This window comes from Carassius carassius, chromosome 1, assembly GCF_963082965.1.
Source record: "Carassius carassius chromosome 1, fCarCar2.1, whole genome shotgun sequence".
Taxonomy (NCBI): domain Eukaryota; kingdom Metazoa; phylum Chordata; class Actinopteri; order Cypriniformes; family Cyprinidae; genus Carassius; species Carassius carassius.
In genome coordinates this window covers 52,533,041-52,560,173 of record NC_081755.1, presented here as the reverse complement: position 1 = coordinate 52,560,173, position 27,133 = coordinate 52,533,041, and the positions used below count along the sequence as shown (strand labels likewise).

The following is a 27,133-nucleotide window of genomic DNA, read 5'->3' as shown; positions in this document are numbered from 1 at the left end:
AGCTTCGCTTGGTCGGGCTCCCGGAAGGGAGGAGGACAGAAGGCCTGCAGCACTACAGGTCGTGGTGTAGTAGAGGGAACCTTAGGAACATATCCCGCTCGAGGGTATATGAACGCTTTGGTCATGCCAGGTGCAAACTCAAGATAAGTGGGGGCCACAGAGAGGGCCTGAAGATCTTCTACTCTCCGCAGAAAGGTGATAGCCAACAGAAAGGAGGTTTTAAGTGTAAGATGTCTGTCTGAAATATCTTGAATAGGTTCAAACTAGAGAGAACCAAAGGGGACATTGTGATGTCTTTTGAGTCGCAAATAGGTCTACTTGAGCCCTGCCAAATACTCTCCATATCTGCTTCACCACCTCTGGGTGAAGTCTCCATTCCCCGGGCCTCGGCCCCTGCCTCGACAGTATGTCTGCTCCCACATTTAGTTTCCCAGGAATATATACTGCTCTTAATGAGAGGAGTTTACTCTGGGACCACACCAGGATCTGGTGTGCCAGCTTGTACAAAGGGCGCGAACGCAGACCTCCCTGGTGGTTGATGTAAGAGACCACCGATGTGTTGTCGGTTCGCACCAACACATGGTGACCCCTTAGGTCTGGGAGGAAGTGCTTCAGTGCACGATAAACTGCTAGCATTTCTAGACAATTGATATGCCATGTTAGATGGCGACCACTCCACAAACCACGGGCAGGGTGGCCACTCATGACTGCACCCCAGCTGGTGAGAGATGCGTCTGTCGCTAGTATTACACGGCGACAAGGAGCTCCCAACACCGGGCGGTGGTTCTCTGATAGGTGGTTCTCTGAACCGGAGAAAGCACACTCTTCCTGGCGTTCAGTCTCAAACCCAGCTCCCCCATATGTGCGAGAACGACATCTCGATGCCGAGCCGCAACCTGCTCTGACTGAGCTAAAATCAACCAATGGTCGATGTAGTTGAGAATGCGGATGCCCTGCATGCGCAGGGGGACCAGAGCCGCGTCTACACATTTTGTGAACCGAACCTCAGAAACTTCCTTTGTTGTGGAAGGATGGAAATGTGGAAGTGCATCTTTCAGATATATTGTGACAGACCAGTCCTCGGAACTGACCTCTGGTGTAAGAGGCCCCCGCAGGGGCAGGGAGCGTCTCAGCCCCGCTACGCGCACGGGCAGAAATACTGAGAACGATGCTCGCTGGGGACCGCTGCGCCCTGGAACACTGGCAGGGTTGGCAGACCAGCCCCCAGAGGGTGCTGAGGCGAGATGGGTACTGTGTAATGCGGTGTACGCCGCTCCACCCCAGTAGGGGCCGCCCTCTACAGTCGTGACCGAAACGTGTCAGGACTTCTTAACCGAGGGCCTCACAGCCTGAAGTACGGCCCTCAGATCCGCCTTAGGCTGGGAAAACCCTGGTTCAGAGCGTTGCTTCAGTCTCCGGTCCCGACGCAGGGGGAGCACGGGCGGCAACGCTCTGACTATAGACTGAGGGCTGCTTCCGCCCAGCAGCCCCTCCAGTATATATAATTTCTCAGAGTGATATATGTGTCATTATATTCCTCAGAATTTAATGCAAGCAAACAATCAGACGAGTAAACACGGTCTGCCTTGTTGGTATAATTCATATCTAACTTCTCATAGTCAGAAAGATACTGAATATAATTCCTCAGAATTAATGCAGTTAACCAATCATACGAGTAAAGATGGTCTGGTTTTGGTAAGATTTACATCAAAACTGAAAATGATGTAGTACACGCGTTACCTCGGCAACACGCAAGCCGCTTAGTCACACAAACAGTATTAATCTCCTCGGAGATAAGTAGCTGCAGCTGCGAGTTCACAGAGGGGGAAGGAACCGCTTCGCATGCTTCCGAACCTCGAGAATGAACTCTAAATCTAGGGAATACGGGTGGAGATAGGCAGAGCCGTCTTCGCCCCGTCCTTAGATATGCGAGAAGCACAGTCAGCCCCCATTATTTTATTTTTTCTTGAGAGCTGACTGCGTGAGCAGCGCTCCTCATTAATGCTGCTCGTTATACAGTTAGGCATAATATGTTTGTGAAACTGATGCTTGTGTAACTGTTTGTCTGTAATGCAACTGATGTTTATGCAGCTTATGTTTGTGCAACTGCGAGCTCATCGACGCCCTCCGTTTCAATCTCCTTGGAGAAAAAAAGGCAGTGCGTCACGGCTGTCAGTGTATTCCCTTACTCGTGATGAACACACAACACGATCTGGATTCGCCTTTCAGATGTCTCGTCTTAACTTTGCTCTTTGACTATTGCTTAGTCTTTGAGGAGCTAATAGTGACAAACAACAATAAATAAGACTGACAAGACAGAATGACATGCACACACAGAGCGCTTGCTGAAAAACACGAAGCTGACGCCAGCTGCGCGGCACGTGCTTTTATAGCTTCCTGGTCGCTTACGTCACCCCGTCTGTGACGTCACGCTCGTCTATAAGACAGATTGGATATCATATTCAGAGTCGCTCACGCTAGACGTGTTCCCCCAAAGCGCATTTGACGCAGCTCGAGTTCCTGAAGAGGAACTTTATCTTTGAGTTGATCTGAATCTCAGTTGAATCTGCTGGTTTTGAAGATGAACTTTATTCACTGTGAAAACTTCAGATAATGTTTATTTGTCTTGTCACTGGTAATGACAGATTTATCCAGATGATATTTCACTGCTTGATCCATTATTGTGTCACATTTGGTGAGGAAGCAGCATCAGATCTGAAGATGATCTACTAACTGTGTTTGTTTTTTGTATGACTGTGTAGAGAAGATGAATGTTTGAAACACTTCCCACATTCAGTGCAGAGATACGGTTTCTCTCCAGTGTGGATCCTCTCATGTGTTTTTAGATTTGATGACACACTGAATCTCTCGTCACAGTGTGAACACTTGTAAGGTTTCTCTCCAGTGTGGATCATCCCATGTCTTTTCAGATGTGATGACATACTGAATCTCCTGTCACACTGTGAACACTTGTAAGGTTTCTCTCCAGTGTGAATCCTCTCATGCAGTTTTAAATGGCTCGCTGAAATAAAAGTCTTTTCACACTCAAAGCACATGTACTCTCTCACACCAGTATGTATTTTCTGATGCACTTTCAAATATTGTATTAATCGAAAACTCTTTCCACACAAATTACATGAATGTGGTTTCTCCTTTGCATGAAGTTTCAGGTGTTTTGTTAGGTTTGAAGACCACAAAAATGTTTTCCCGCATTTATCACATGTGTACAGTTTCTTTCCAGTGTGGATGTTCATGTGTGTCATAAGATTTGATGAGTATGTGAAACACTTCCCGCATTGATCACATGTGAACGGTTTCTTTCCAGTGTGGATGTTCAGGTGTATCTTAAGGTTTGATGATTGTGAGAAACTCTTCCCGCATTGATCACATGTGAACGGTTTCTCTCCAGTATGAACTCTCATGTGTAGCTTGAGAAGAGTTTTGCTTGTGAAACTCTTTCCACACTGAATGCAGGGGAAAGATTTCTTCTTCCTTTTCTTTAAATCTTTCTGTTGGGGTTTTTCTCCATATCTGACATGATTTTTCTTCTCAGATTCACTCAATTCTTCTCTCTCCTCATTATCTTCAATCAGCTCTGAAACAAAAGTAAAAATGGTACATTTTCATTGACTTGTTAAAAAAAAGTGAAAAAAAAACAAATTGAAAGGATATAAATTTGAGAAGCATGAAGTAGACAACTGAATTACAAAATTTAGATAATTTTTATGCAGTTTTATCAATTATATGTCCCTGAAAATGTTCATGAATGGGGTAAACTGATCTTTAAATTACTATTTTAAAAATCGTGAGGTTCCATGAACTGTTTAGTCAATCTGAGTAAGAGATAAGAGGGAATGTTTATGGAAATCTGAGATGTTGCTGTGAATCAGTTTGGTAAAACACTACTTGTTTGATTTGTGCTGGTCGGAAAAAGTCATAGGACGTGTCCCTTATTATCTGATGCTTTAGCAAAATTATTGAACAGCTCTAAACACGATATAAAACTGCCTGAAGCTTTATAACCATCAGCATTATTAATGAAGATTGAAGATTAAGCACCAACCTGTTTGTTCTTCAGTATCTTCAGTGTGTCTCATCTCCTCTCTTTCCTCTTTAATAAACTCAGTCTTTACAGATTCCATCTCCTTTTGATGATTTGAGGCTCGTCTTCTCTTGTAAACTGATGGAAATATTCCTGCATTTATTGGTGAATTGATGAATGTGAGATTGTTGTCAGAGGAGTTTCACTGAACATGAATTTCTGTGTGTGGAAGAAAATAAAAATTAAATCAGAGGCATTAAGTGTTATCTCTTTCAGACCCTCCAGGATTTCGCGATATTGTGTGTAATGATATAAACTCTAATAATCATCGGGAAGAAGGAGGCGGGAACCGGCGGACAATCAAATAACATTTAATTTCAAAATAAACACCAAAACAGTGCACCAGCCCCTCACGGACGACTGGTGCGCACAAAATAAAACCAAAACCTAAAATAACGCCCAGGCCTGGTCCTCTCTCGTCCTTCACTGTCGTCGCTCCAGTTTTATATCCTTCCATCTCCTCCATGGGCCTCGAGACCGGCGGGTCGAACAGGTGTAGTTCATCTCCAATCACTCCACCGGCCTCGCTCCCATGTCCCTCGGCCCCGCCCCACTCGTCACATACCCCCATCGCCCCTCGCAGGCCGGGGGGTACTCCCGAGACTGCGCTCTACTTTATTACACTGAATCAAAGAACGGAAAACAAAGTCGCGCCACATGCGCATAAATCATAACATTGATACTTTCAGGCTCTCGCTTTCTGTCGGTCGTTTCCTCCCACGAGTCCTCAGGTCTCTCCTTTGTCTCTGGTTCCCAGCTGGCTTAAATACTGCTTCCCCACGCCAATCACTGCAATGAGAAGCAGGTGTCACTTGTCTCTCACTTAACTCACTTACCACCGCTGATCTCCTCACTCTCTCTCCCGTCGCAGACCTCGCTAAACCACACCTCCCCTGCCACATTGTGATTTGCAACATCAACGCAAATTCAACCAATCCCGGTGAATTCTGGGCGGTGTTGCAATTTTAACCAATCACCGCAACTTTCCCTTAAATTTGACCAATCATTGGCGTCGTCTGGAGCCGACGTCGACAAATTACCTTCCGCTTTACTTCCGTGTTAAGAAAAGCAGCATGTGTGAGTCAAACGTTTCACACTTGCCGAGCAAAATAACAGCAATAGATCGCCAAAAGCAGTACCCTGTAGGGCTGGGACAACGCAAAAAATACATCGACGCAAAATATGCGCATCGATTCGTCAACCTGTTTTTATTTCTCTAAAAAACGTTTGTAAAACGTTTACCTTATGTGCCCTGAATATACGCGATGGCCGGATCAACATTCTGTCCAACGTTATATAACCAATCCAGGGGTTTTTCTGCATTGATCTTTTTTTGGCGGCTGTCAAAGCCTTATTTTTATCGGTGAGTGATGTAGAATAGAATGACTGCGGCGCCTGACAGGGCGCGTACAAGAGAGAGCCCCGGCTGTGCGCGCGCACTCACAGTCTTCAAACTACACGAGCGCCGTCTTCCTCTCTCTCTCTCTCTCTCTCTCTCTCTCTCTCTCTCTCTCTCTCTCTCTCTCTCTCTCTCTCTCTCTCTCTCTCTCTCTCTCTCTCCCCCTCGTGCATATTAACCAAAATCATTAGACATGATAGAAAAAGGGCGGAACGCCAGTTTCACGTGGAGCATTCAGAGATTTTTTTTTCTACATGACAGGCTGCTGGCTCCCACTGTTAATTTTTATTTTTTATTTTTTATTTTTTGGAAAAGCACTCTCTGTATTAGCTTAAAGCCCTAAAGTTTACATTGGTTACTGTATTCTTTCAATTGCTCTAAACAAGTATTTTGGGTGAACTTTTTTATTGAATGCTAGACATCAAGTTGTTGTTATTTTCATCTGAAAGAAGAACTTTTTTTCAGTAAGCTAGGCCCTATGTGTTCAGTAAGCTTGTTTCAGTAAACTATGCATTTTCAAGGCTTCAAGGTTTTAGAATTCTATCTCTATACAAGTGCAAAGTAATGCATTCTTAGTCAGTCTTTTATTTTGTAATTTTAAGAGCAATAAACATATATTGCAATGTTAAGGAATTCATGTTTTTTTCATTCAGATATGTAAATCAACATGTATAAATTGTTAGTAGTCAATTAATGGGGAGATAATCTAAATCGAATCGGTCTGGAAAAATTAATCGTTGGATTAATCGATACATCGAAAAAAATAATCGCAAGATTAATCGTTTAAAAAATAATCGTTTATCCCAGCCCTAGTACCCTGGCATTCTGCATGAAAGCGGGGGGAAATTATTTTGCACTGCATGCAACATTGTGTTAGAACACAAAAGGAAATCATCGATTGACAAGCATTTTGCCACCGCAAAGCATAACATGAGATGTGCAGAAATGCAGGCAGGACGTCAGACGACGAGACAGATCACAATGACGCAGGCTGTTGCATCAAGGTCAATTGCAAGCTCTGAAAGAATTAAGGTGAGTTATTTTAAATGTGCATGCATCGTTAATGTTAAAGTTGGTATATATTATCATGCATGGGCGTAGGTTTAGGGGGGGACGCTAGGTACTAGACCCTATCAATATTTTGAGATTACAAATTTGTCCCCACCAATATTTAGCAAGCTCATTTGAACTGCTATTTGGATCTTTGCACTGCTATTTGGATCGATTCTAACAGCCAGGACGACGACAGTACAATAAACGCCATAATTTGATTGGCGGGGAGGTATCTGACAGGCTACACACGCGGGCCGGGACTACTTTTGTGCTTGCACTAGCAGCGAGAGGGTGGTGTGTGTGTGTGTGTGTGTGTGCACATGTTGACGACGCCGGAGGTAAATTACCAGGGCTGTCTCTCTGCCACATACAAAGGCCAGAGTAAAAACATTTTAATATTCCGGTTTTTTTGCCCCTTTTTGTAATTTGGAGATGCCACCCAAGAAGAAAAAAGGGGACATAAGAAGCTTTTACATAAAGCAGAGTCAGAGTGTAAGTAGGCAAAATAACTAGCTAGCCACATAAATAAACTAGCAGTATTGACTGACTCGGCTTTCAAATGAAGATTTTACTGTGGAAAATAGTATTAACTGGTGATAGTATGTGTTACCCAGGATGATAGAATGCTACGTTACCAAGTAACTGAATGTCAATTAGCCTGTAACGTTACCTTAACTTAGAATCTTGCAGTCAGCATAAACGTGAGTGTACTGGAGGGTAAATGGTGTTTATAATAGAAAAAGGTTATTATATTTATTTAGATTTGTTTCCTTGTTGCAGAGTATTTTTGTTAGTGTAAATACTAATGTACATAATAATTTATGTTAATAAAACGTTTGGTTGTTCAGCATTACAGTCTCAGGTGTTTTTTTTCTTTTGAGAGTGCATTTTTGAGATTATACTGTTATACTAGCTCTTTAGGGACAGTATACAGGATGGTATATCGGGGTCAGGATACAATATAATGAGTTGAAGTAGATTCACTTCTGTATTGTGATATTCTGTATTGCCAACAGTCTGAAATAAAAAAGGAAATCACCATTAAAGAATTCCGGGTGGGGGGTTGGGATATGGGGGTGTCCCCACCAAAGCTGTGACCAAACCTACGCCCATGTTATCATGTAATTGCGCTGATGTGCATATCAATAGCCCTCTCCCTGTCTCTCCTCCTCTCTTTGAAGAGAGAAAACAGACAACTTTGTTCGATTATAAGCAGGACTAAACTAATGGAAATGATAGTCAGTATATTAATGGATATCTCTGTATGTGTTTGATTTATATATGAGAGATAGAGAGATGGATGTAGATACATACATACACCTACAATACCATCCCTGAATGTGGCTGATGTATTGATGTTTTTATTATTTTCTGTTTAGATTTGTTTAAATTGGGTAGCCACATGTACAGCTGTAAATATTCCACTCTCAAAGAGTGACCACCCTGTTTTGAGGAAGTTCCTCAAAGAGAAGGTTGTCAATAGTGGAGCGATTCCTGGGAGCCACCAGCTCCAAGAAAAATACTTGGGTGATGTCTACCTGCAGGAGAAAGAATCTCTCAAGACTAATCTAACCAAAAGGTCTGTTGCAGTCATTTGTGACTAAACTCCAGATATAGAGGGGAGATGTGTACTGAACATTTGAATTGCACCACTAGAGAAGGATGAGTCTGGAAGAATTTTGGCGTACCTTGCAGACACAGTGTTCCTTGAGCAGTGTAACCACTCCACTGTGTCAATGGCTGTTAGAATACAGCATTGATAATGATGATGTCATTGTGTTTAACACTGATAATGCAGCCTATATGAAGAAGGCCTATACTGCTGCGCTGAAGTCCTTATTCCCAAATTCAGTGCATGTAACATGCATGGCTCATATTATGAAGCTTGTTGGAAGTGCTTTTCGGAGACCTTTTGATCAATTGAATTCATTCATGCGGAGTTTCTCGCAAATGTTCTTCCATGCTGGCTCACGCAAAAGAAGATATCTTCAATTCATGACAAAAAAAATCTACCACCAGGAAGGAAAGCAACCATGGCTCCAAATCCATGAGCAACTGGATGGAACTCATGGTTCACTGATGTACAGTACCATTCAGAGCACTTCGGAATATACAAGGAATTTATTGAGAAGGAAATTGATGTAAGTGGCATCCTCTTTGCTCATAATAAAGTATTACAAATATATTCAATTCAATTCAGTTTTATTTATACAGCGCCATATTATTCTTGACTTGGCGCCGGTACAGGATGGCTGCCTCCGTGACGTGCTCTGCATATGTTTTTGTCTTTTTGTTAGTTTGTCCTGTCTTTAGTTATATTCCTCCAATCAGTTTTACCAGGGATGAACTGTTGAACATTCGGCAGAACGCACCACAAGATGTTTTTCCGGATTTCAATTATTCAGACGTTTTACTGAATATTGTTATCGGAGGAGCAGCGGCGCTGATCAAACGCTTCAGGACGCACAGGCGGGGAAAGCGAGCTGGCGCGCTCGTCAGACTCAGGAAGCGTGGATTTCGAACGCCGTTGCCTAGCATCCATCTGGCAAATCTACGCTCTCTACCCAACAAAACGGACGAACTCCTTCTGCTTTCTCGGACAAATAAGGAATTCACACACTCTGCTGCTCTGTGTTTCACGGAAACCTGGCTGAATGACGCCATACCGGACAGCGCGCTCAATCTGCCGGGCTTTCAGCTGTTTAGAGCGCATCGCGACGCAGAATCAACGGGGAAATCACGCGGCGGCGGGACATGCTTTTACATCAATGAACGGTGGTGTACAGATGTATTTGTGTTAAAGAAGATGTGCTGTCCTGATCTAGAAATGCAGTTTGTCAACTGCAAGGCGTTCTATTCGCCGCGGGAGTTTCACTCGTTCATTCTGGTTAGTGTTTACATCCCTCCGCAAGCGCAAGTAAGTCTGGCTTTACAGAAACTCGCTGAGCACATCACAGAGATAGAACAACAACACCCGGACTCTGTTTTAATCATTCTCGGGGACTTTAATAAAGCCAATCTCTCCCGTGAACTGCCAAAATACAGACAGCATGTTACATGTCCCACCAGAGACAGTAATATATTGGATCACTGTTACACAACAATAAAGGATGCATATCACTCTGTTCCACGAGCAGCTTTGGGACGTTCTGATCACCTTCTGGTTCATCTTATACCGACCTACAGGCAGAAACTAAAATCAGCTAAACCTGTATTAAGGACCGTAAAAAGATGGACTAAGTAAGCAGAGCAGGATTTACAATCTTGTTTTGACCTCACTGATTGGAGTGTTTTTGAAGCTGCTGCCACCGATCTGGAAGAACTCACAGAGACCATAACATCATATATCAGTTTCTGTGAGGATGTGTATTCCTACCAAGACTCTAAATTCAAAAGGGAAAACTAAAATAAAAATAAATTACAACAATGACAAACCGTGGTTCACTGCAAAACTCAGACAGCTCCGTCAGGCCAAAGAAGATGCTTACAGGAAGGGGGACAATGTCTTGTATAAACAGGCTAAATACACACTGGAAAAGGAGATCAGAGTGGCAAAGAGGAATTATTCTGAAAAAATAAGGACTCCGTTCACTTCGAATGACTCAGCATCAGTGTGGAAAAGTCTAAAGAAGATCACCAATTACAAGACACCACCCCCCAGCACTGTGGAAAATCAACGACTGGCAGACGATCTGAACGAGTTTTACTGCAGGTTTGAAAGAACACCCATCACCTGCCCTGAACACCTCTCCAAACAACCGTTCACACCATTAACAGCTCCTGCAACCCATCCTGAACACCTCTCCAATCAAGCACTCTCACCATTCACACCTCCTGCATCCCCCCTCTCCCCCACACCTGCAATACAGATCAGCGAGGATGCGGTGCGCCAGGTCTTCAGGAAGCAGAAAAGGAAAAAAGCACCAGGCCCAGATTGTGTTACACCAGCCTGTCTGAAATCCTGTGCTGACCAGCTGGCCCCCATCTTCACAAAGATCTTCAACAGATCGCTGGAGCTGTGCGAAGTCCCTTCATGCTTCAAACGCTCCACCATCATCCCCATCCCAAAGAAATCCAAAATTACAGGACTAAATGACTACAGGCCTGTGGCTCTAACATCTGTAGTCATGAAGTCATTTGAAAAACTGGTGCTGGCCCACCTGAAGGACATCACTGGACCCTTGCTAGATCCTCTTCAGTTTGCCTACAGAGCAAACAGGTCTGTGGACGATGCAGTAAACATTGGACTGCATTATGTTCTGCAACACCTAGACAGACCGGGGACCTATGTGAGGATCCTGTTTGTGGACTTCAGCTCGGCTTTTAATACGATCATGCCAAACCTCCTCCTGCCCAAGCTAACTCAGCTCTCCGTGCCCACCTCCGTCTGTCAGTGGATCAACAGCTTCCTGACAGACAGGCAGCAGCTAGTGAGACTAGGAAAATACACATCCAGCACCCGTACAATCAGCACCGGAGCTCCCCAGGGCTATGTTCTCTCCCCACTGCTCTTCTCCCTGTACACTAATGACTGCACATCTAAGGACCCCTCTGTCAAGCTCCTGAAGTTTGCAGATGACACCCCACTCATCGGCCTCATTCAGGACGGTGACGAGTCTGCTTACAGACAGGAGGTTAAAGAGCTGGCTGTCTGGTGCACTCTCAACAACCTGGAGCTTAACACGCTCAAAACAGTGGAGATGACTGTGGACTTCAGGAGAAACCCCCCTGCACTCCCCGCACTCACCATCATGAACAGCACTGTGACTGCAGTGGAGTCATTCAGGTTCCTGGGCACCACTATCTCTCAGGACCTGAAGTGGGACATTCACATTGACTCCATTGTGAAAAAGGCCCAGCAGAGGTTGTACTTCCTTCGCCAGCTGAGGAAGTTTAACCTGCCACAGGATCTGCTGAAACAGTTCTACTCCACCATCATCGAATCTATCCTCTGCACTTCAGTAACTGTCTGGTTCAGCTCAGCTTCTAAATCGGACCTCAGAAGACTACAGAGGGTAGTCCGAACTGCTGAGCGAATCATCGGTTCAACTCTCCCATCTATTCAAGAACTGTACTTATCCAGAGTGAGCAAAAGGGCTGTTAAAATCACTCTGGACTCCTCACATCCAGCACACTCCCTCTTTGAACTGTTGCCATCTGGTCGACGCTACAGAGCACTGAGCGCCAGAACGACCAGACACAGGAACAGTTTCTTCCCTCAGGCAATCCATCTTATGAACAGCTGATACACACTGAACACACTACACTTTATATTTATATACACACACTTAATTTATCTAACACACATACTTAGTATACACTTAAATTTTGCACATAATATACATGTACATACATAACTGCATTTTTGTAATATACCTGCCTACAATTGTCAATTTGTATATTGTCATTCCTTGTCTACTTATTTGTATTTTTTGTATTTTTATATTCTTTTATTATGTGTTTTATGTTCTGTCGCTGTCATTCTGTTGTACTGCGGAGCTTCTGTCACGTAAACAAATTCTTCGTATGTGTAAACATACCTGGCAATAAAAGCTCATTCTGATTCTGATTCTGATTATATATATAAAAAAAGTCTCAATGGCGCCTTACAGGCAAATATACATTTCAGTTCCACCAAAGACATACATACAACACATACACAGAGAAATAGACAAAATGTCCAAAATGATGAATGAAATACTATGTGTTTTTGTGATTGATTGCCTGAACATAATTTTGACTCAATTGATTTTTTCTATTCAAAGACCTGTGGAAAAACCACACCCCAGTCAGTGGAGAGACTCCATGATATACTCCAGGATCCAAATATGGCTGAAAGTCTATAGGTCCAGATCAGCATCATGGCAGATAAGTGCAGTGTTAATTGGACTTCTGGACTTATAGTCACCAAAGCTTTTGACTACCTGGAGGATCTGCATATGAAGTTAGAGGCCAACAAAGAGCTCAGCTATGAAACATGCGCAGAATACTTTGAGGGACTTGATCTATATTTTGCTAAAAATGCAGATCCTGAACAGAGTGGAACAGGCATACATCAATGCAGAGGACAAACTGAGCAAGTACATTTCTGATGGGCAACCTGCCATTAGTTTCCTGAAAGAGGTCAGGGTCTTTGATCCTCGTCACATTGCATTTATGAGTGATAGTGTGTCCAGCTACGAATCCATCCCAGGCTTCAGTGATGTGCCTAAAGATGAACTGGATGCCTACTTCACACGCCTTGGTCCAGCTGCAGTCCATGCTGCAGCATGTGGAGTTGTAGATCTAGATATATTCTGGGATGGGCTTAAAGAGAGACTGCCTATACTCAGTGGCCTGGCCATAAGATACAAATCTGTCATTGTGAACTCAGCAGATGCTGAACGGAGTAACAGCATCTACAAGCTGGTGTTGTCAACCCGAAGGAGATCGGTCACAAATGACAACCTCAAAGCCTTGGTCTTTCTGTACCATAACCAGAGGCTTGCCAGTGGAGCGTTTGAGGACAAAGACTTTGAGGAGGACTTTGATGAGTCTTTTGATGAGGCCTAGGTGTTTAACCTTGTCATCTTTGTATGTTGTGTTGTGCTGACACCAGGAATGTATCAACACCTTTTGAATTTGGAGTTAGTGTTTATATACCCTTAAGTTCTCCACAGTGTTACCGAAAGTGTGTTATGTTTACAGTGAAGGACTGTGTGCACTTTATATTTTTTTTTAGATAATTCAAGAAGTTAATGGGTGCCAAAATTGTATTTTATTTTCCATTGTTTAGGCATCTTCAGCATCAAGCTGTGAGGTTCTGTTCAAATTTTGAACCGAGATTGTTTTTTATTTCTGATATGAGCCATTTATATTATTAGTTTATTATTATTTAATGTAGTCTTCAGGAGAGACTGCCTGCACACAGTACTAGTACTAATGTTTGTTTTGTTTTACTTACATGAAGGCTGAGACATTCATGTTTTACTTCATGTAGTGCTGTTTTGTGCACTTTAACTTTTGAAGCACATTTGGATAAGTAAAGCCTATTTTGCTGCATTTTTCTGGTAATCCTGGTAATCTTTTATTTGCCATATTGGTAAGATTGTTTATAGGATCATTTCTCAGTGTCTTTGTTCTTTTAACTAATGTTTTTTTCATAATGTTTTCAATAATTTAATATTTAACATATTACTCATTATAATTACAAAAATGGAAAATCTTCTTCTGTGTTTTCCGCAGTATAATCACAATAAAAACCTAAAAAGCACCGCAACTTTCATCGCAATTTTTTGGAAAAGCTCACGCAACATCAAGCATTTTAGGCCGCAACAATCACAAAAAAGGCCCGCGAAATCCTGGAGGGACTGCTCTTTGTGAATCATAACATTACTATATTAGATTATATTTGACTTAAACACTTTTGACTACAGTGTCAGGCCGAGTCCCAAAACACACTTGTAGCCAATCAGAAGTAAGGGGCATGTCTTCTAAGGATAGCGAGAAGAGAGCGCTTAATTTAAGTGCACAGACTGATATTAGCAGATGGACTACAAATAGATAAATAGGGGCAAAGTCCTTTCGGGGAATGGGCGTGTTTGTTTTGGTGCTTTCAAAAATCAGCATCGTTTGGTAAAAAAGGCTATTGTTGGTGGGAGGAGTTTGGCCCAAATCAGCCCAGTGATATGTGGCCCAAATCAGGCTAAGATCTGGCAGCATATTGTGTGACCCTCGATAAACAAGATAAATACAATATTGCATGATAATGGTTAAAAGATCACAGACATTTTAATGAAGTGTACTATTGTTAAAAATGAAGTCTGTGAAATGGCAAATCAAAACAGAATGAGACATTATCATTTCAAAATTAAGCAAATCAGTCAAGTGCATTAAACCACACTTAATTATAATTTTATATTATTATTCTTGGTACAAATAATGTTAGAATCCTTACATGAAAAGAGAGAGAGAGATCATTTAACCGTTATCATGTAATATTTATTTGGTTTACTATGGGACACACACTGATCTATAATAGAGAGTGGGGGCACATCATTTTTATTAGTATGCTGTCATGCACAAGCATTAAATAAAATGATCATAAAAGTTTAAATTCTTTGTATCCATGTGATGCTTGGTGTGAGGAACAGATCCAAATTCAAACCGCATTCATTGACGATATGTATCTCCTTCCTCTGTAGCTATAGTAACAATTTAAAAATGTGCCGTTAAGAAGTTTTACAACAAGTTTTACAGCAACGATATCAAACGCTCATTGGCTCTCGCCGGTTTCGTCAGAGATTGCGACATGCCGTGTTTCCGGTGATGCGGTCTGGGACCAAGGAATGTCACAAAAAGAATGATGGTGATTATAGTAATACACAATGTAATAATATGAAATATTAAGATTCTCTATTACCAGATAGCAACATAGTGTTGGCCGAGATGTGGGCTGGATCTGGGCCGAAACTGCTTGCTGTCTGGGTTGGGTCTGGGCTATATAAGGCTCAAGTGTGGCTCAGATTTGGGGATTCTGGTTTACTTAAGGCTGAGAATTGGCACCAATGATGAAACCTGTTTTGGCCCAGATCAGGGCTAGTTAACTGTGATTAACTGTTTGAGATTTGGGCCGGTTACAGCCCATGTTTTGCCCTTGTCTTTAATCCAGTTCTGGGTCACTTCAGGGCCATCATTCTTTGCAGCATTTGGGCAGAGAGAAAAGTGATTGTTTGGCCCGGATCTGGGCCACAAGACATTTGCTATGTGGGTAAAAGTTAATGCTCTATCATGTGCCCAATGTGCCCTTCACCAAACCCAACCCTAAACCTACTCGATATTGTTAAATGCAAAACTGATATAAAAACACATTTGGTAATGCAACTGTCATTTCAACTTAGTTTTATGCAGATTTTAATTGTTTTGTTGAACCGTGGTTACAAAAGATTAAAACCGGATCTCCTTGCCTCTTAAGTCTGTCTCCGTGAGCTAGCAAACAAACCTACCGTTGATGAAACCCATAGATATGAAACTGAATATGTGCGAAGCGAACATTCAAACGCATCGGTTTTTAAATCTCCCAGTCATAACATGATATTCTTCAAGTAATTGTCCAAAAATGACGCTTTTTTAATCAAAGCCCTGTATATTTGTGTGAAAAGGAATAAAAGGTGTCTGAGTTTTACTGTCTCTAGTGTTTGACCCAGGTACGTTTATGCCATGAGACCGGGAAGCAAATAACAGCAACATCATGCTCAACAGAACATCTGACAGTGTCACCAAGTGCATTTAAAGATTAAAGCTGTCTGTTACGAATTAAAATAAACCTTTACTCAAAGAGGAATGAATTGTCTGTAACAAGTAAAAGAGATTCTCTTAAAAAGATCCCTGGGGTTCTCGCTCTCACGCCTGAGGTTTCACAAGCACAAAACACTAGGAAGGTGCAAGAGAAGAAAACAGAGGAAAGGATACTACTAAAGAAGTAGGAAAGACTAGCTCTAACTGCTCATCGTCTTCCTCTGTTAGAGGAATGCTCTACATATATACACAGAGAAAATACTGAAGGCCAACCCCTGTGCAAATACAACACTGGGAAAATACAGAAAATCCAATATGAAAATTAGAAAATAAAAATATAGAACTGTCAATCACACTACAGCAGGCTACTTATGTATCGCTATAAATTATGTCAAAAGTGGAAAAAGTTGTATATCTCTCAAAATGAGAGATGTCACTCTTATAGAAATAAAATATAGAAGCAGCTTCTCTAATTCTCAGAGAAATATCTGTTCCTTTCTGGCTCACAGGATGTAGAAACACCATTCTCACTTACACACGGAGCTGAGGCCTTTCTGAGTTTAAGACCTCAACAAATTCTGATTCACAACGAAAATCACTAAATACAATCATCTCATTAATCTCTTCTTTATATAATTAATCTGATCTTTTGATTTGGAGACAATCTCTTCATAGTTTCTGTCCTGTTCTTCTTCTGTGTTTTCCCTTCTTCTTCTCTTTCTTAATGTCTTCGTCTTGTCTTTGCAGACCTTGCACAGTTAAAGCACATCATTTATTGGATCTATTGGATTCAACAGTTATAATATTTAATCCTGAATTTTTTTTTAAATACTTTTTCCATTTATGTATTATTTTCTGTACTTATTTTTACATTTATTGTTATTCTTTAATTTGTATTCACTAGATTTACTAATTAATTTTTTATACATCTTAATGATTCATTTATTTACAGTGCCCTTCACTAATATTGGCACAATATGAGCAAAAGCAACTGTGAAAATAAATCTGCATCGTTTATCTTTTTGATTTATCTTTCATCCAATAATTGTACCTTTGTTAAATTGCACACTTGTAAATAATATCTGTACATTCATTTAAACAACTAGCACATGTTTCCCCCTTTACTTCTAAATTATTTATTCATTATTTTTTAAGTTTTTCTTCTATTAGTGTTATATTCCATCTCTACTGTGTATTTCTATTTATGTCTAATGTTCACACGTAGGAGGATGGCTTGATCTTCACAGTTAAATGCTCAAATATTTTGAATACCTGTTTGTAACGTGATTCATGCACAACTGATGATGCTCCTTAAATTTGCACTAATTTAGAATTGTTTTACCAAACTATATTTACAGCGTGCAGGATGACAAACCAGAAACAGGAACAAATAACTTACAAGCCATACCAGCCTCTGAAAGTGAATTATCATATTCAAACCATGGATATTTGTGTAAAACATCTAATAAAACTGATCAACTATACAAAATACAAAACCAGAACGCAAGAGATTCCTAACCTAAACTCAGTAAAATACTTCAGATAGTTTTAGATTAACATGTAAACGAGTTCACATATAGACGGTTTCAACGGCAACAACATAAACAAACGTTACTGCGCATGCGCGCTTTTGCGGACCTAACTTAACTTCCGGTAGACTTCCAAATAGAATCAATAACAAGAGCCAAGTCCCATCTAGAGTAGATATTTTTTTTATAAAAAACAAAATTTTGTTGCGTGGATCAGGCGGACTTAATGAAAATGCAAATTAATTCGTTGCCAATAGGAGATGTTTTAAAGCACAGACATAAAGCGCGAGAAATGGAGGTTTCCCCAGTAACAGCTGTAAACAAAGTACGCTCACACGCTGCTTTATCAGGCATATAACATGCAAGTCTTCCTTCAGAAATACAGCGATATAAAAACACCTGTGCCTCGGTTTGATATTTAAACATATAAATGTAAGGAATCATTATTATTAAACGTGCAGTACATAACGTTACTCATGTTTATTTAACGAAGCCTTTTTGAAAATCGATCAGTTTTAAAATTGTGGTGAGTCTCCAAAAAATAAATAAATGTATGGGAAACACATCCCGCAGCACAACCACCTGAGCCCAACTTCAGTCTACTCATCACCTTGACTTTACCTGCGTTTGTAGAAGGCACTGCAGCCAGACCGATGTACATAACACAGACCGGAAGTTAACTTAGGTCCAGGCGCGTGCGCCCGATGAAACCGTCTATACAACACGAGTTCACATATACAACATCTGTGTCTGAATATTATCAAGAGCACTCACGTGACTGTGTTCAAACTCCTCATATCGCGCGGGTCAATCACAAATGCTCCATCTCTGTGAATTAAACTGCAGACTAAATCCCCGCGAGGCTATAAATTTTCACGAATTCAGTTCCGTTGATTTGAACTGTGTGTCCGTTACTCCGGAAGCGGAAGCGTCATCAGTGAGCGCTGGAGCAGATTTGGCGCCTTCTGCTGGACGCTCGCGCATTTATAACTTTAACTTCTCATTTGCGCTTTATTATTTCAGATACACTGTATTTACACGAAATACAAGAAACTAGTGAAACACGGTAAAGACCTGAATAGTTTCCCCAGAGACAGAGACAGATTTCTTCAAGTCATGTATTTATTATTGTTTTTACATTGCTTACATTTCTAAGTGATCAGTCAGAAATTATGCTTTAGCAACTTTTGCTATTAAAGCTCAACATAGAGACCTAATGCATCTTGCTTCACTGTTTTCAACACAAGATAGAAATAATACAAAGGTTATTATTATTATTATTATTTTATTACTGTTACCTTTATGTATTATTTATTTAAAAATATATTTATTATATTCTTGAATAAATACAGAAGATTAGAAGAGCTTCAGGAAAATCTTTTTCTCCCTGAGGCCATAGCCAACCTGAACAGTAAAAATATTCCCTATACATTGTCCTTCATAACTGACAGATTAATACATACTGTAGATAACTGAACATTTGTAAACTGCACTCTTATAAATAACATATCTGGACATTCATTCAAACAATTACATACTTTTTTCTCTCTAGCCTATATATTTCTACTTCTGTATATAGTGCATGAATTAATTTTCTACATTGTGTGTGATTTTAAACACACAACTGTAGTTTGAACACTTATTTGCTGTTAATCTGACAGAAGGAAGGTGTTTAGCTTCATGACGTCACTGACTCGCTCCACACACACACACACACACACACACACACAGATCGCTTCCTGCTCTCACGACTGCAACAAGGAAATAATCAGAAAGGCCTAAACATGATGAAACCTAAAGGTAGCAGATTTTCTTATAAACACTCTATATGTAATATGAAATCTAATCATCAGATACACTAAAACATGAGTTTATTTTAATCATCAGTGTTATTAATAAGTGTGTGAGCTGCAGGAACATCAGACAGTTTCAATTTCGTTTCAGTCACAGAAACGAACGAGAAACAAATCTGTGAGTAAAAGACTGTGTTCAGTGTTGAGATGCATTCGACTGTGTTGATGAGTTCAACACACTTCTCTTAAACTTCTCTCAGTTTAATCTGTGTTATAGATGGTTTAATCAGGTGCACGCGCCTGGTCCGAAATTAACTTCCGGTCTATGTGTGTTTATCGGTCTGCTATGGCGTCGTCTACAAACACAAAAGTTAGGCCCAATCCCAATTATATTTTATACCCGTTCCCTTTGTCCCTTCAAACAGAGTGTCAAGGGGTAGGGGAGAAAATATTCCCCTAAGGATTGGGACACCACTACTATGCCAACACACGTCATCATTCATCGTCTAGCTCTTACAATACACACATATACTGGTGTGCTGCTGGTGTGCTTTAGAGCCTTTAATTATCGTTCTGTATTAATGCGCTGCTTACTGACACACACACATATCAGAAATCGCGCAGCTCACACATCCAGGAGAAAATAAACTTGTCAACGCTGCCCCACGACTTTTATTAAATACAGTTTAAATACTGAATCGCTACATTATATTTTCCAGCGATGAGAGAATACAATCGATGTTTTTAAGTAAACTCACTCTAAAAAGAGAAACGCACAGACGTGAATACATGCAACCTCCATTTCTCCCTCTCTCTCTCTCTCTCTCTCTCTCGAATAGGCAATATTTGAGAAAATGGTTTAGCGATTTCTAATTATTGGGGGGATTAGCCCCCATCAATGTCTACGGCAGTTATCGCCCTGATCAGACATATGCTGTGGCACTATCATGCTGTCTGTAATGATATGACGTTAGCAAATATTAGCGATTTCTTGCAAACATTTCTTTGAGTAACATGACCGTTAATATGAACTCACAATTGAATGTAACATAAAACAAATGATTACTTTTCATTAACATCTTTATTTAGGCCTATAAAAAGCTTACATTTATGTGTCTTTTTGTTCGCTCAGGCAGCCATGTTGCCGAGATAATTCATACCCCTTGGTTTGAAGTGTGGTCCCGAAAAATCTTCGTTTGAAGGGCTATCTGGCCCTTCCCCTTACCCCTTCCCCTCCAACCAAAAGAGAATTGAGACAAAGAGGAAGGGCTAAGGGGTAGAATTGGGATTGGGCCTAAAACTTAAGGTGATGAGTAGACTGAAGTTGAGCTCAGGTGGTTGTGCTGTGGGATGTGTTTCTCATAAATTTATTTATTTGTGGCGCTCACAAAATCAAAACCGACAGATTTTCCTGAAATAAACATGAGCACGTACTGCACTTTTTATATCACTGTATTTGTGAAGGAAGACTATCTTTAATTAGTCTATTAGATTTTTGATGTGTTTTTCATTTCATCTTGTATGTTTTTTGCCTCAAAAAGAATTTTTTTTTGTAATTTAATTAAAAAATCCAACTTTCTTATATTGTAGATTCACTGCACACAAACTGAAATGTTTCTTTTTTTTCTGATGGTTATGACTTACAGCTTAGGAAAATTAAAAGGAGACGACCAGGAGACGATCATCAACATCCTCCACAAGGAGAGGAAGACACAGAAGGTCATTGCTGAAAGGGTTGGCTTTTCACAGAGTGCTGTATCAAAATATAGTAATAGAAAGTTGACTGGAAGGAAAAAGTGTGATAAGAAAAGGTGCACAAGCAACAGGGATGATCACATCCTTGGGAAGATTGTTAGGAAAAGCCGATTCAAGAACTTGGGAGAGCTTCACAAGGAGTGGACTGAAGCTGGAGTCAGCGCATCAAGAGTCACCACACTCAGACGTCTTCAGGAAAAGGGCTACAGCCTTCACATTACTAGAACCAAGCCACTCCTGAACCAGAGAAAAAACGTCAGAAACATTTCACCTGGGATAAGGAGAAAAATAACTGGACTGTTGCACTGTCCTATTTTCAGATGAAAGTAACTTTTGCATTTCATTTGGAAATCAATGTCTGGAGGAAGAATGGAGAGGCACAGAATCCAAAGACCAGTGTGAAGTTTCTGAAGTCAGAGATGATTTGGGTGACGTGACGTCTGCTGGTGTTGCTCCATTGTGTTTTATCAAGTCCAAAGTCAATGCAGTCATCTACCAGGAGATTTTGGAGCACTTTATGCTTCCATCTGCCGACAAGCTTTATGGAGATATTGATTTCATTTCCAGGAGGACTTCAGCACCTGCCCACAGAGCTAAAACACTTCCATAACCATCAGAATTAAAACAAAAAACTCTTGAAATATTTCAGTTTGTGTGAAATAAATCTAGAATATAAGAGGGACTACTTGGCTGTTCTTGTTGATTCTACCGGACGTAAAGTTAGGGCCACAAAAAGCGCATGTACAGTAACGCAATCACATCATGCACATGAGTGTGCATTATTTTTCTAATAATTCAACGGCCCATCATCAACTATTCCTTACTTATATAATTCAGAGAGTGTCTTATTTCTGTCATATATGAGAGTGTGTTCAGTGTGAATCAAACCTGTGACTCACAGCAGTTTTGCAGGACGATCTTCATGATCTATAGATTCCCAACAGAAAACTGAACAAACTACAGACAGAAGAGTGAAGGAGCTTCACATACTGTTGTCTGGATGAATTAACATTTCTTTAAATCACTACAATCTCTTAACTTCACAGCGTTTCACCATGAAGAGACAGAGCACAGAGAGACGTGAGTGTGATGATGTGTTATAGTAATTTATAGTAGTGCTGTCACAATACTAACATTTAGACTTCAATGCGATACTGGACTAAAATATCTCCAGACTACTAGTGAACATTTTTATAATCATAGGGCCCTATAAATAAACAGTGTTTTACTCAGGAATTATGGCTCTTATCAAAATGCATTCTTAAAGTACTGTTTCTAGTAAAATGTGCAATCGTACCGTTTTTAAAAGCAGGGTATCACAATATCTTCTTACTGCCAATATATATCATGCAACACTAGTTCTGGTGATAAATGAAGATGTTTCTGTCAGTTTCAGAGGCTGTGAAGCTGAATCTGGTTGTGTGTGGGAGTGACATGATGTTAAAATGCTCCGTATCAGAGCAGATCCTGCAGCAGACAGACAGAAGATCAGACGTGGATCTTCATGATCGTCAGATCAGTGTGATAGAGCTTCCAGCTCTGATTCGTCTCTCCGAAGAGGAAGTGATGCGTCAGACGTCTCTCTGTCATCCTGGAGTTCATGTTTTCATCATCATTATTCCTGATGCTCCTCTCAATAATGAAGACAGAGCAGAAACAGAGAAGATCCAGAAGATCTTCAGCTCCAGAATCAACAAACACTGTAATCTACACGGTGATGCAGGAGAACATGAGAAACAGCTGCAGATCCTCACTCACATGAGCTCAGTCGATGTTGTTCTTCTGCCACGACTGCACAGGAATGACAGACACACCGCAAAGATACAAAACCTGTACAGAGACAGAAAGCCACTCATTTGTGTTCTTACTGAGGATGAGTCAACCATCATTGAGACACGGAAAGGAAAATATAAAACTGTTCTCTCAAAAGCCTCCTTAATGATCTGTGGAACGCACTGCTGAATGAAAACTTTGTGTTCAGCTTCAGAAACATTCTTGAGATTGCAGTGTATAGAAGACTAGAAACCAAATACAGTGACTGGACTTGGAAACTGAGAAGATTCCATAACAGAATTGCCAATGGAATACATGAGGTAAATGAAAATGATCTGTTGTTTTGACATGAATGAGACAAAAAAAGCAGTACAAAAAGCGTTGGTGTCTTATTTTGACAGACAGAGAAATTCTTAGTCAATGGAGAAGAAGATTTGAGACCAAAATTACAGAACTCTATGATGACCTCATAAAAAGAGCGAAAAGAACACTGGATTGAAAAAAGAGAGATTATGAATATAAGCTTTTCAGAAACTTGCTTTGCAGTTAAAAAATATAAAAACAGATGAACATGTGCTGAAGAAAGCACAATGATTTCTGACCTGATCAAAGACACGCCTCCAGTGAAAGACATCGACTTTTGGAAAGATGTCACACAAATCTTGTCAGAAACATATGACTTGGCTCTTTTGCAAGACAGGCAACATGAGACATATTATAAACATATAGATTGCCTGGGTGATTAACTAGGCTACCACTACAGCTACATTCAAGAAATGACAGCATGTGTTCAAAACTGCATCAGAAAATATAACAATGAGAACAAGACATTTAGTTCACTGTGGATCTTTGTCTACATGTGTGTGACACATTTACTGAACTTCACAATGAATTCAGGAATACAAAAGATCCAAGAATTTATCTTGAGAGGCAGAAACCTCAATATTACAGCGTTTTCAAGAGCTACTGCAGAGGAGCAACAAAAACATTCATATTATGTGAATCCATTTGCAGCAAACTTGAACCTTTCATTTTGCAAGCTGTACAACAAAACCTCTTTTGATTCGGCAGACCTGATGAAGTCTGACATACCAGCGTTAAAAGGAACAGATCAAACCTGGAAAAACACATTCTGAAATCCCTTGCAGATGAGGAGATTTTTGAAGAGTACATGAAATTATTTTGTTTTTCATAAATTATTTTCAGCCATGAGCAGACTCGCATAACATTACAAACACATACAAGCGCGTACTTTGTCAGAATTCAATTCAAATAGTCTTTAACAGCTATTAGTTCGGTAAAATTGAGCATCAGAAATGACACATTTGTTTTTAAGGGAGAAAAAAAGTAATGTGGAGAATGCCAGCAACTGAACACATACAAAAAAGAATAGTCGCTTTATTCATATAGCGCTTTATACAATACTGATTGTGTCAAAGCAGCTTTATAGAGCCAAACAGTACATTTTGAATATGAATGTTTTGCATGTGAACATCATGGTTTATTTTACTCTGTTTGTGAAGCGTGTTTTGACCTGATTGTGAAGCAGAAGCGAGGGAACTAATGACCAAAAGTCAGACGTCATGTAATCAATCGTGTCAACAGACATTTCAGTAAAGCGTGCAGATCGTATTATAATTGTGTACGATTTCCATTTCATGTAAACTGTGCCAATGCAGAACAAGTTGAATATAAGGCTTCAATGATTTACTTCAGTGTGTATGAAACTTATTTATTTCCATCACTATATAAATGTCATTAATGTGGTCAGATGAGTTGTTTTTATACCGATGGCAGAAATAAGCAGTTAGAAACAATTTGTGTGAGTTAGACTATATTGCACATTTAGACATTAAGACTGAATCAAAACTAGACTGCACATCTTTTAAAATAGAAAAGATTTATTAACAGTATGAAATAAGGTTACATGTGATACATGGGACTGATGCAAATCATATCACTACATGACTTTTTGAAAAATAATCACTTTAGTGTAAGTACAAAGATCATCTAAATAAAAAAATATCAGCTTTAGCTATCTAAAAGAACACTATATATTACATACGTACATTTAAACAATCATGTTAACACGCTAAAGCTGAGAGATTTAATGTAACATCGTGAATGATTGTTCTTCTGTTACATTATGAACGACTCTTCATCTTCTGTGTTGCTAGTTTCTCCTCGGCCACAATAACATCTTTTACAGACCCAAGGTTTGTTGGTAATACATGTTTCAGAAAGAAAACTACAGCAGTTATGCATATACACAGAAAACAGCTGATCTACATGCGCATGAAGTAGATGGTAAGTTGACAGGCTGTATGGATATTTTATTCTTCGGGTCTCTGCGTCAGTCACTGAAAACTATAGAAGAGAAGCAACAATCTCCTCAAACCTCTCTTGTGTCGAGGCTAATCTGCTAAACTCTGCTTTCCAGGAGTGACCCGTTTGTGCGCCGCTAACTCATCCAAGTTCTCTTGAATGTGTTTCATGCCAGTCATCAGTAAATCCAGGTGTGTGGATCAGTGAGATCTCTTTACCCATCCTGACACTGGTTTCTGAGCTGCTCCGTTTCGTTTCAGAGATTGAAACAGCTGGAGATCCAGATCCAGTTTCTCCCAGCAGAACCGGCCTGATCTGGTCTTTCCTCTTAGGAATCACATCTGGATCCTCTGCTGGAGACTCTCCTGAAACTACAACAGAAAGATCAAATCAATGTTTCATCAGATATCGCTCATTGTTCATTCATTCTGCGCAGGAGTTCAGTTATGTGCTATATCAGCAACCAAATAAAGCGAGGAACTCGGACATATTTCACTGTGTCTGTAACAATTAATTCATTCTGTTCCAGGGGATTTCATTTTGAAATGGTGGTTTCTGTTTGCTGTTTTCCCCTGTAAATATATAGTTCTCTTTTTTTTGGTTCCTTGTGAAGTTGGCTGATATCCCTATCATTTTGCTTTCTGTTTTTGTTCTGTTTTATTATTAAATGAGATTTTGTTGTGTTTGGATCCAGTCCCTCCATTGATTCACCTTCATCACTGTGCATCAGAGAACTGGAACAGAAATAATAAGATTTGTTTTTTTAAACGTCACATTATAATTCTACACAGCTGTGCCAGCTGTTCATGTTTTCTACTGATGTTATAGATTAAATATTATGTTATGTTATGCATTAAATATTAATTTAGTTTTCTGTTTATCTTAATGACTAAAAACTGCCAACAAAACAAATAACATATCAATTATTTATTATGCTTAGTATCTAGAATGTTCCAATTCAAGATTTTTGCACCCAAGACAAGAGATGAGTAAAGATGGTTAGCATTATTACTCAACTGTTATAGTGAGCTGAGTTCATTAAATAATGTGTAACCCTCTCTAAGTTTATTCTGAAATAATACTTGCCCAAACCTGGTTCTTGTGACTTTTATCTCTGTAAAACAGTGATGTAATGTCACAACAACAAAACAACTCACAATTGACAATGCTGGTCATGCTGTGCCTCTTTGTCATTTGTTTAAATTCCCCTCCGTTTCCCTCCATCGTTCCGTTAACCTTCTGCAGTAGTTCTTGGAAATGACCTTTAAATTTCTTCTTGTTAATTGAAACAGTGAAACTTTCCTCCACATGCCGTTACCAGCTGCTGGAAATCTGCATGGTTTTGTAGATGTTCATCAATTATAAGACAAAATGTTATCTTCATTAAATATGCATAGACACGTGGTTCTGTAAATGCAAAATATTAAGCATATAGAAAATACAAAATTTCAGTACTTGTATAAGGCGGAATGTATGTCTAATAGAAAACATAAACACACAAAGAATGTGTGCACGAGGCTGCATGAACTGTCCGCGTGAGCACTGCCTACACGCAGAACTGTAAACAACTTCGAGCGCATGCGCAGTCTTGTCAAAGAGAGAACGTAAACAAACTTATCAAGTTTCATAACTCATGCAAACAAGCTGTTCACATTTATGCAGAATGGCTTTCTCACAGTTAAACGTTCAACAATTAGCAATGTGATTAATGCACAATCGATGATGCTTCTTATTTGCACTATTTATTTTTAACTAACTATTTGCAGTGTACAGCCTGCCAGCTCATCTGCCGAAGTGTACAGAGATTGATCCAAACATAAGTACAAACCATAAAAAAAAAAAAAAAAACATGCACCCGAACAAACCAACAACAACTCGGTAATGTGAAACATTCCATACCTTAAGCGGATCCTTGGCCAGAAATAAACGATGCAAGCTGAAGGATTCTCTTTCCGAGTTCTAGCGTGCGCGCCTGTCTCAACACGAGAACGAAGTGCGCTTTGTTTACTGACAACGAGCCAGAAGAGGAGGAGTTATACACTACTGAAGACACTCTGTCCCAGCATTTCGATTCAGAGGAACAGATAACTTACAGAGAAAATATTACAAACCACATCAGCTATCATAT

General features: G+C 40.1%; 1 protein-coding gene across 2 annotated transcripts; it reads right to left on the bottom strand.

The window, feature by feature from the left end:
* Nucleotides 1–2,531: 2,531 nt before the first annotated feature.
* LOC132095457 (zinc finger protein 239-like) lies at nt 2,532–18,299 on the bottom strand. Of its 2 annotated transcripts, none has more exons than XM_059500510.1 (3): nt 18,134–18,299; nt 4,064–4,261; nt 2,532–3,595 (listed from the first exon to the last, which is right to left on the bottom strand). In XM_059500510.1, the coding sequence occupies exons 2-3, from the start codon at nt 4,140–4,142 to the stop codon at nt 2,730–2,732; spliced, it is 945 nt and encodes a 314-aa protein (XP_059356493.1). In that variant the 5' UTR covers nt 4,143–4,261; nt 18,134–18,299; the 3' UTR covers nt 2,532–2,729. The 2 variants fall into 2 exon arrangements, with proteins under 2 accessions (XP_059356493.1, XP_059356575.1); XM_059500592.1 differs by lacking the exon at nt 18,134–18,299 and adding an exon at nt 13,905–14,370 and having other exon boundaries at nt 4,064–4,309.
* Between the last annotated feature and the right edge of the window lie 8,834 nt (nt 18,300–27,133).

Excerpts from the sequence above, each read along its gene's own strand:
- LOC132095457 (XM_059500510.1), bottom strand. The coding sequence starts at position 4,142 with ATGGAATCTGTAAAGACTGAGTTTATTAAAGAGGAAAGAGAGGAGATG. Across the intron at positions 3,596-4,063 it reads AGATACTGAAGAACAAACAG|AGCTGATTGAAGATAATGAG; the intron begins GTTGGTGCTTAA and ends CTTTTGTTTCAG.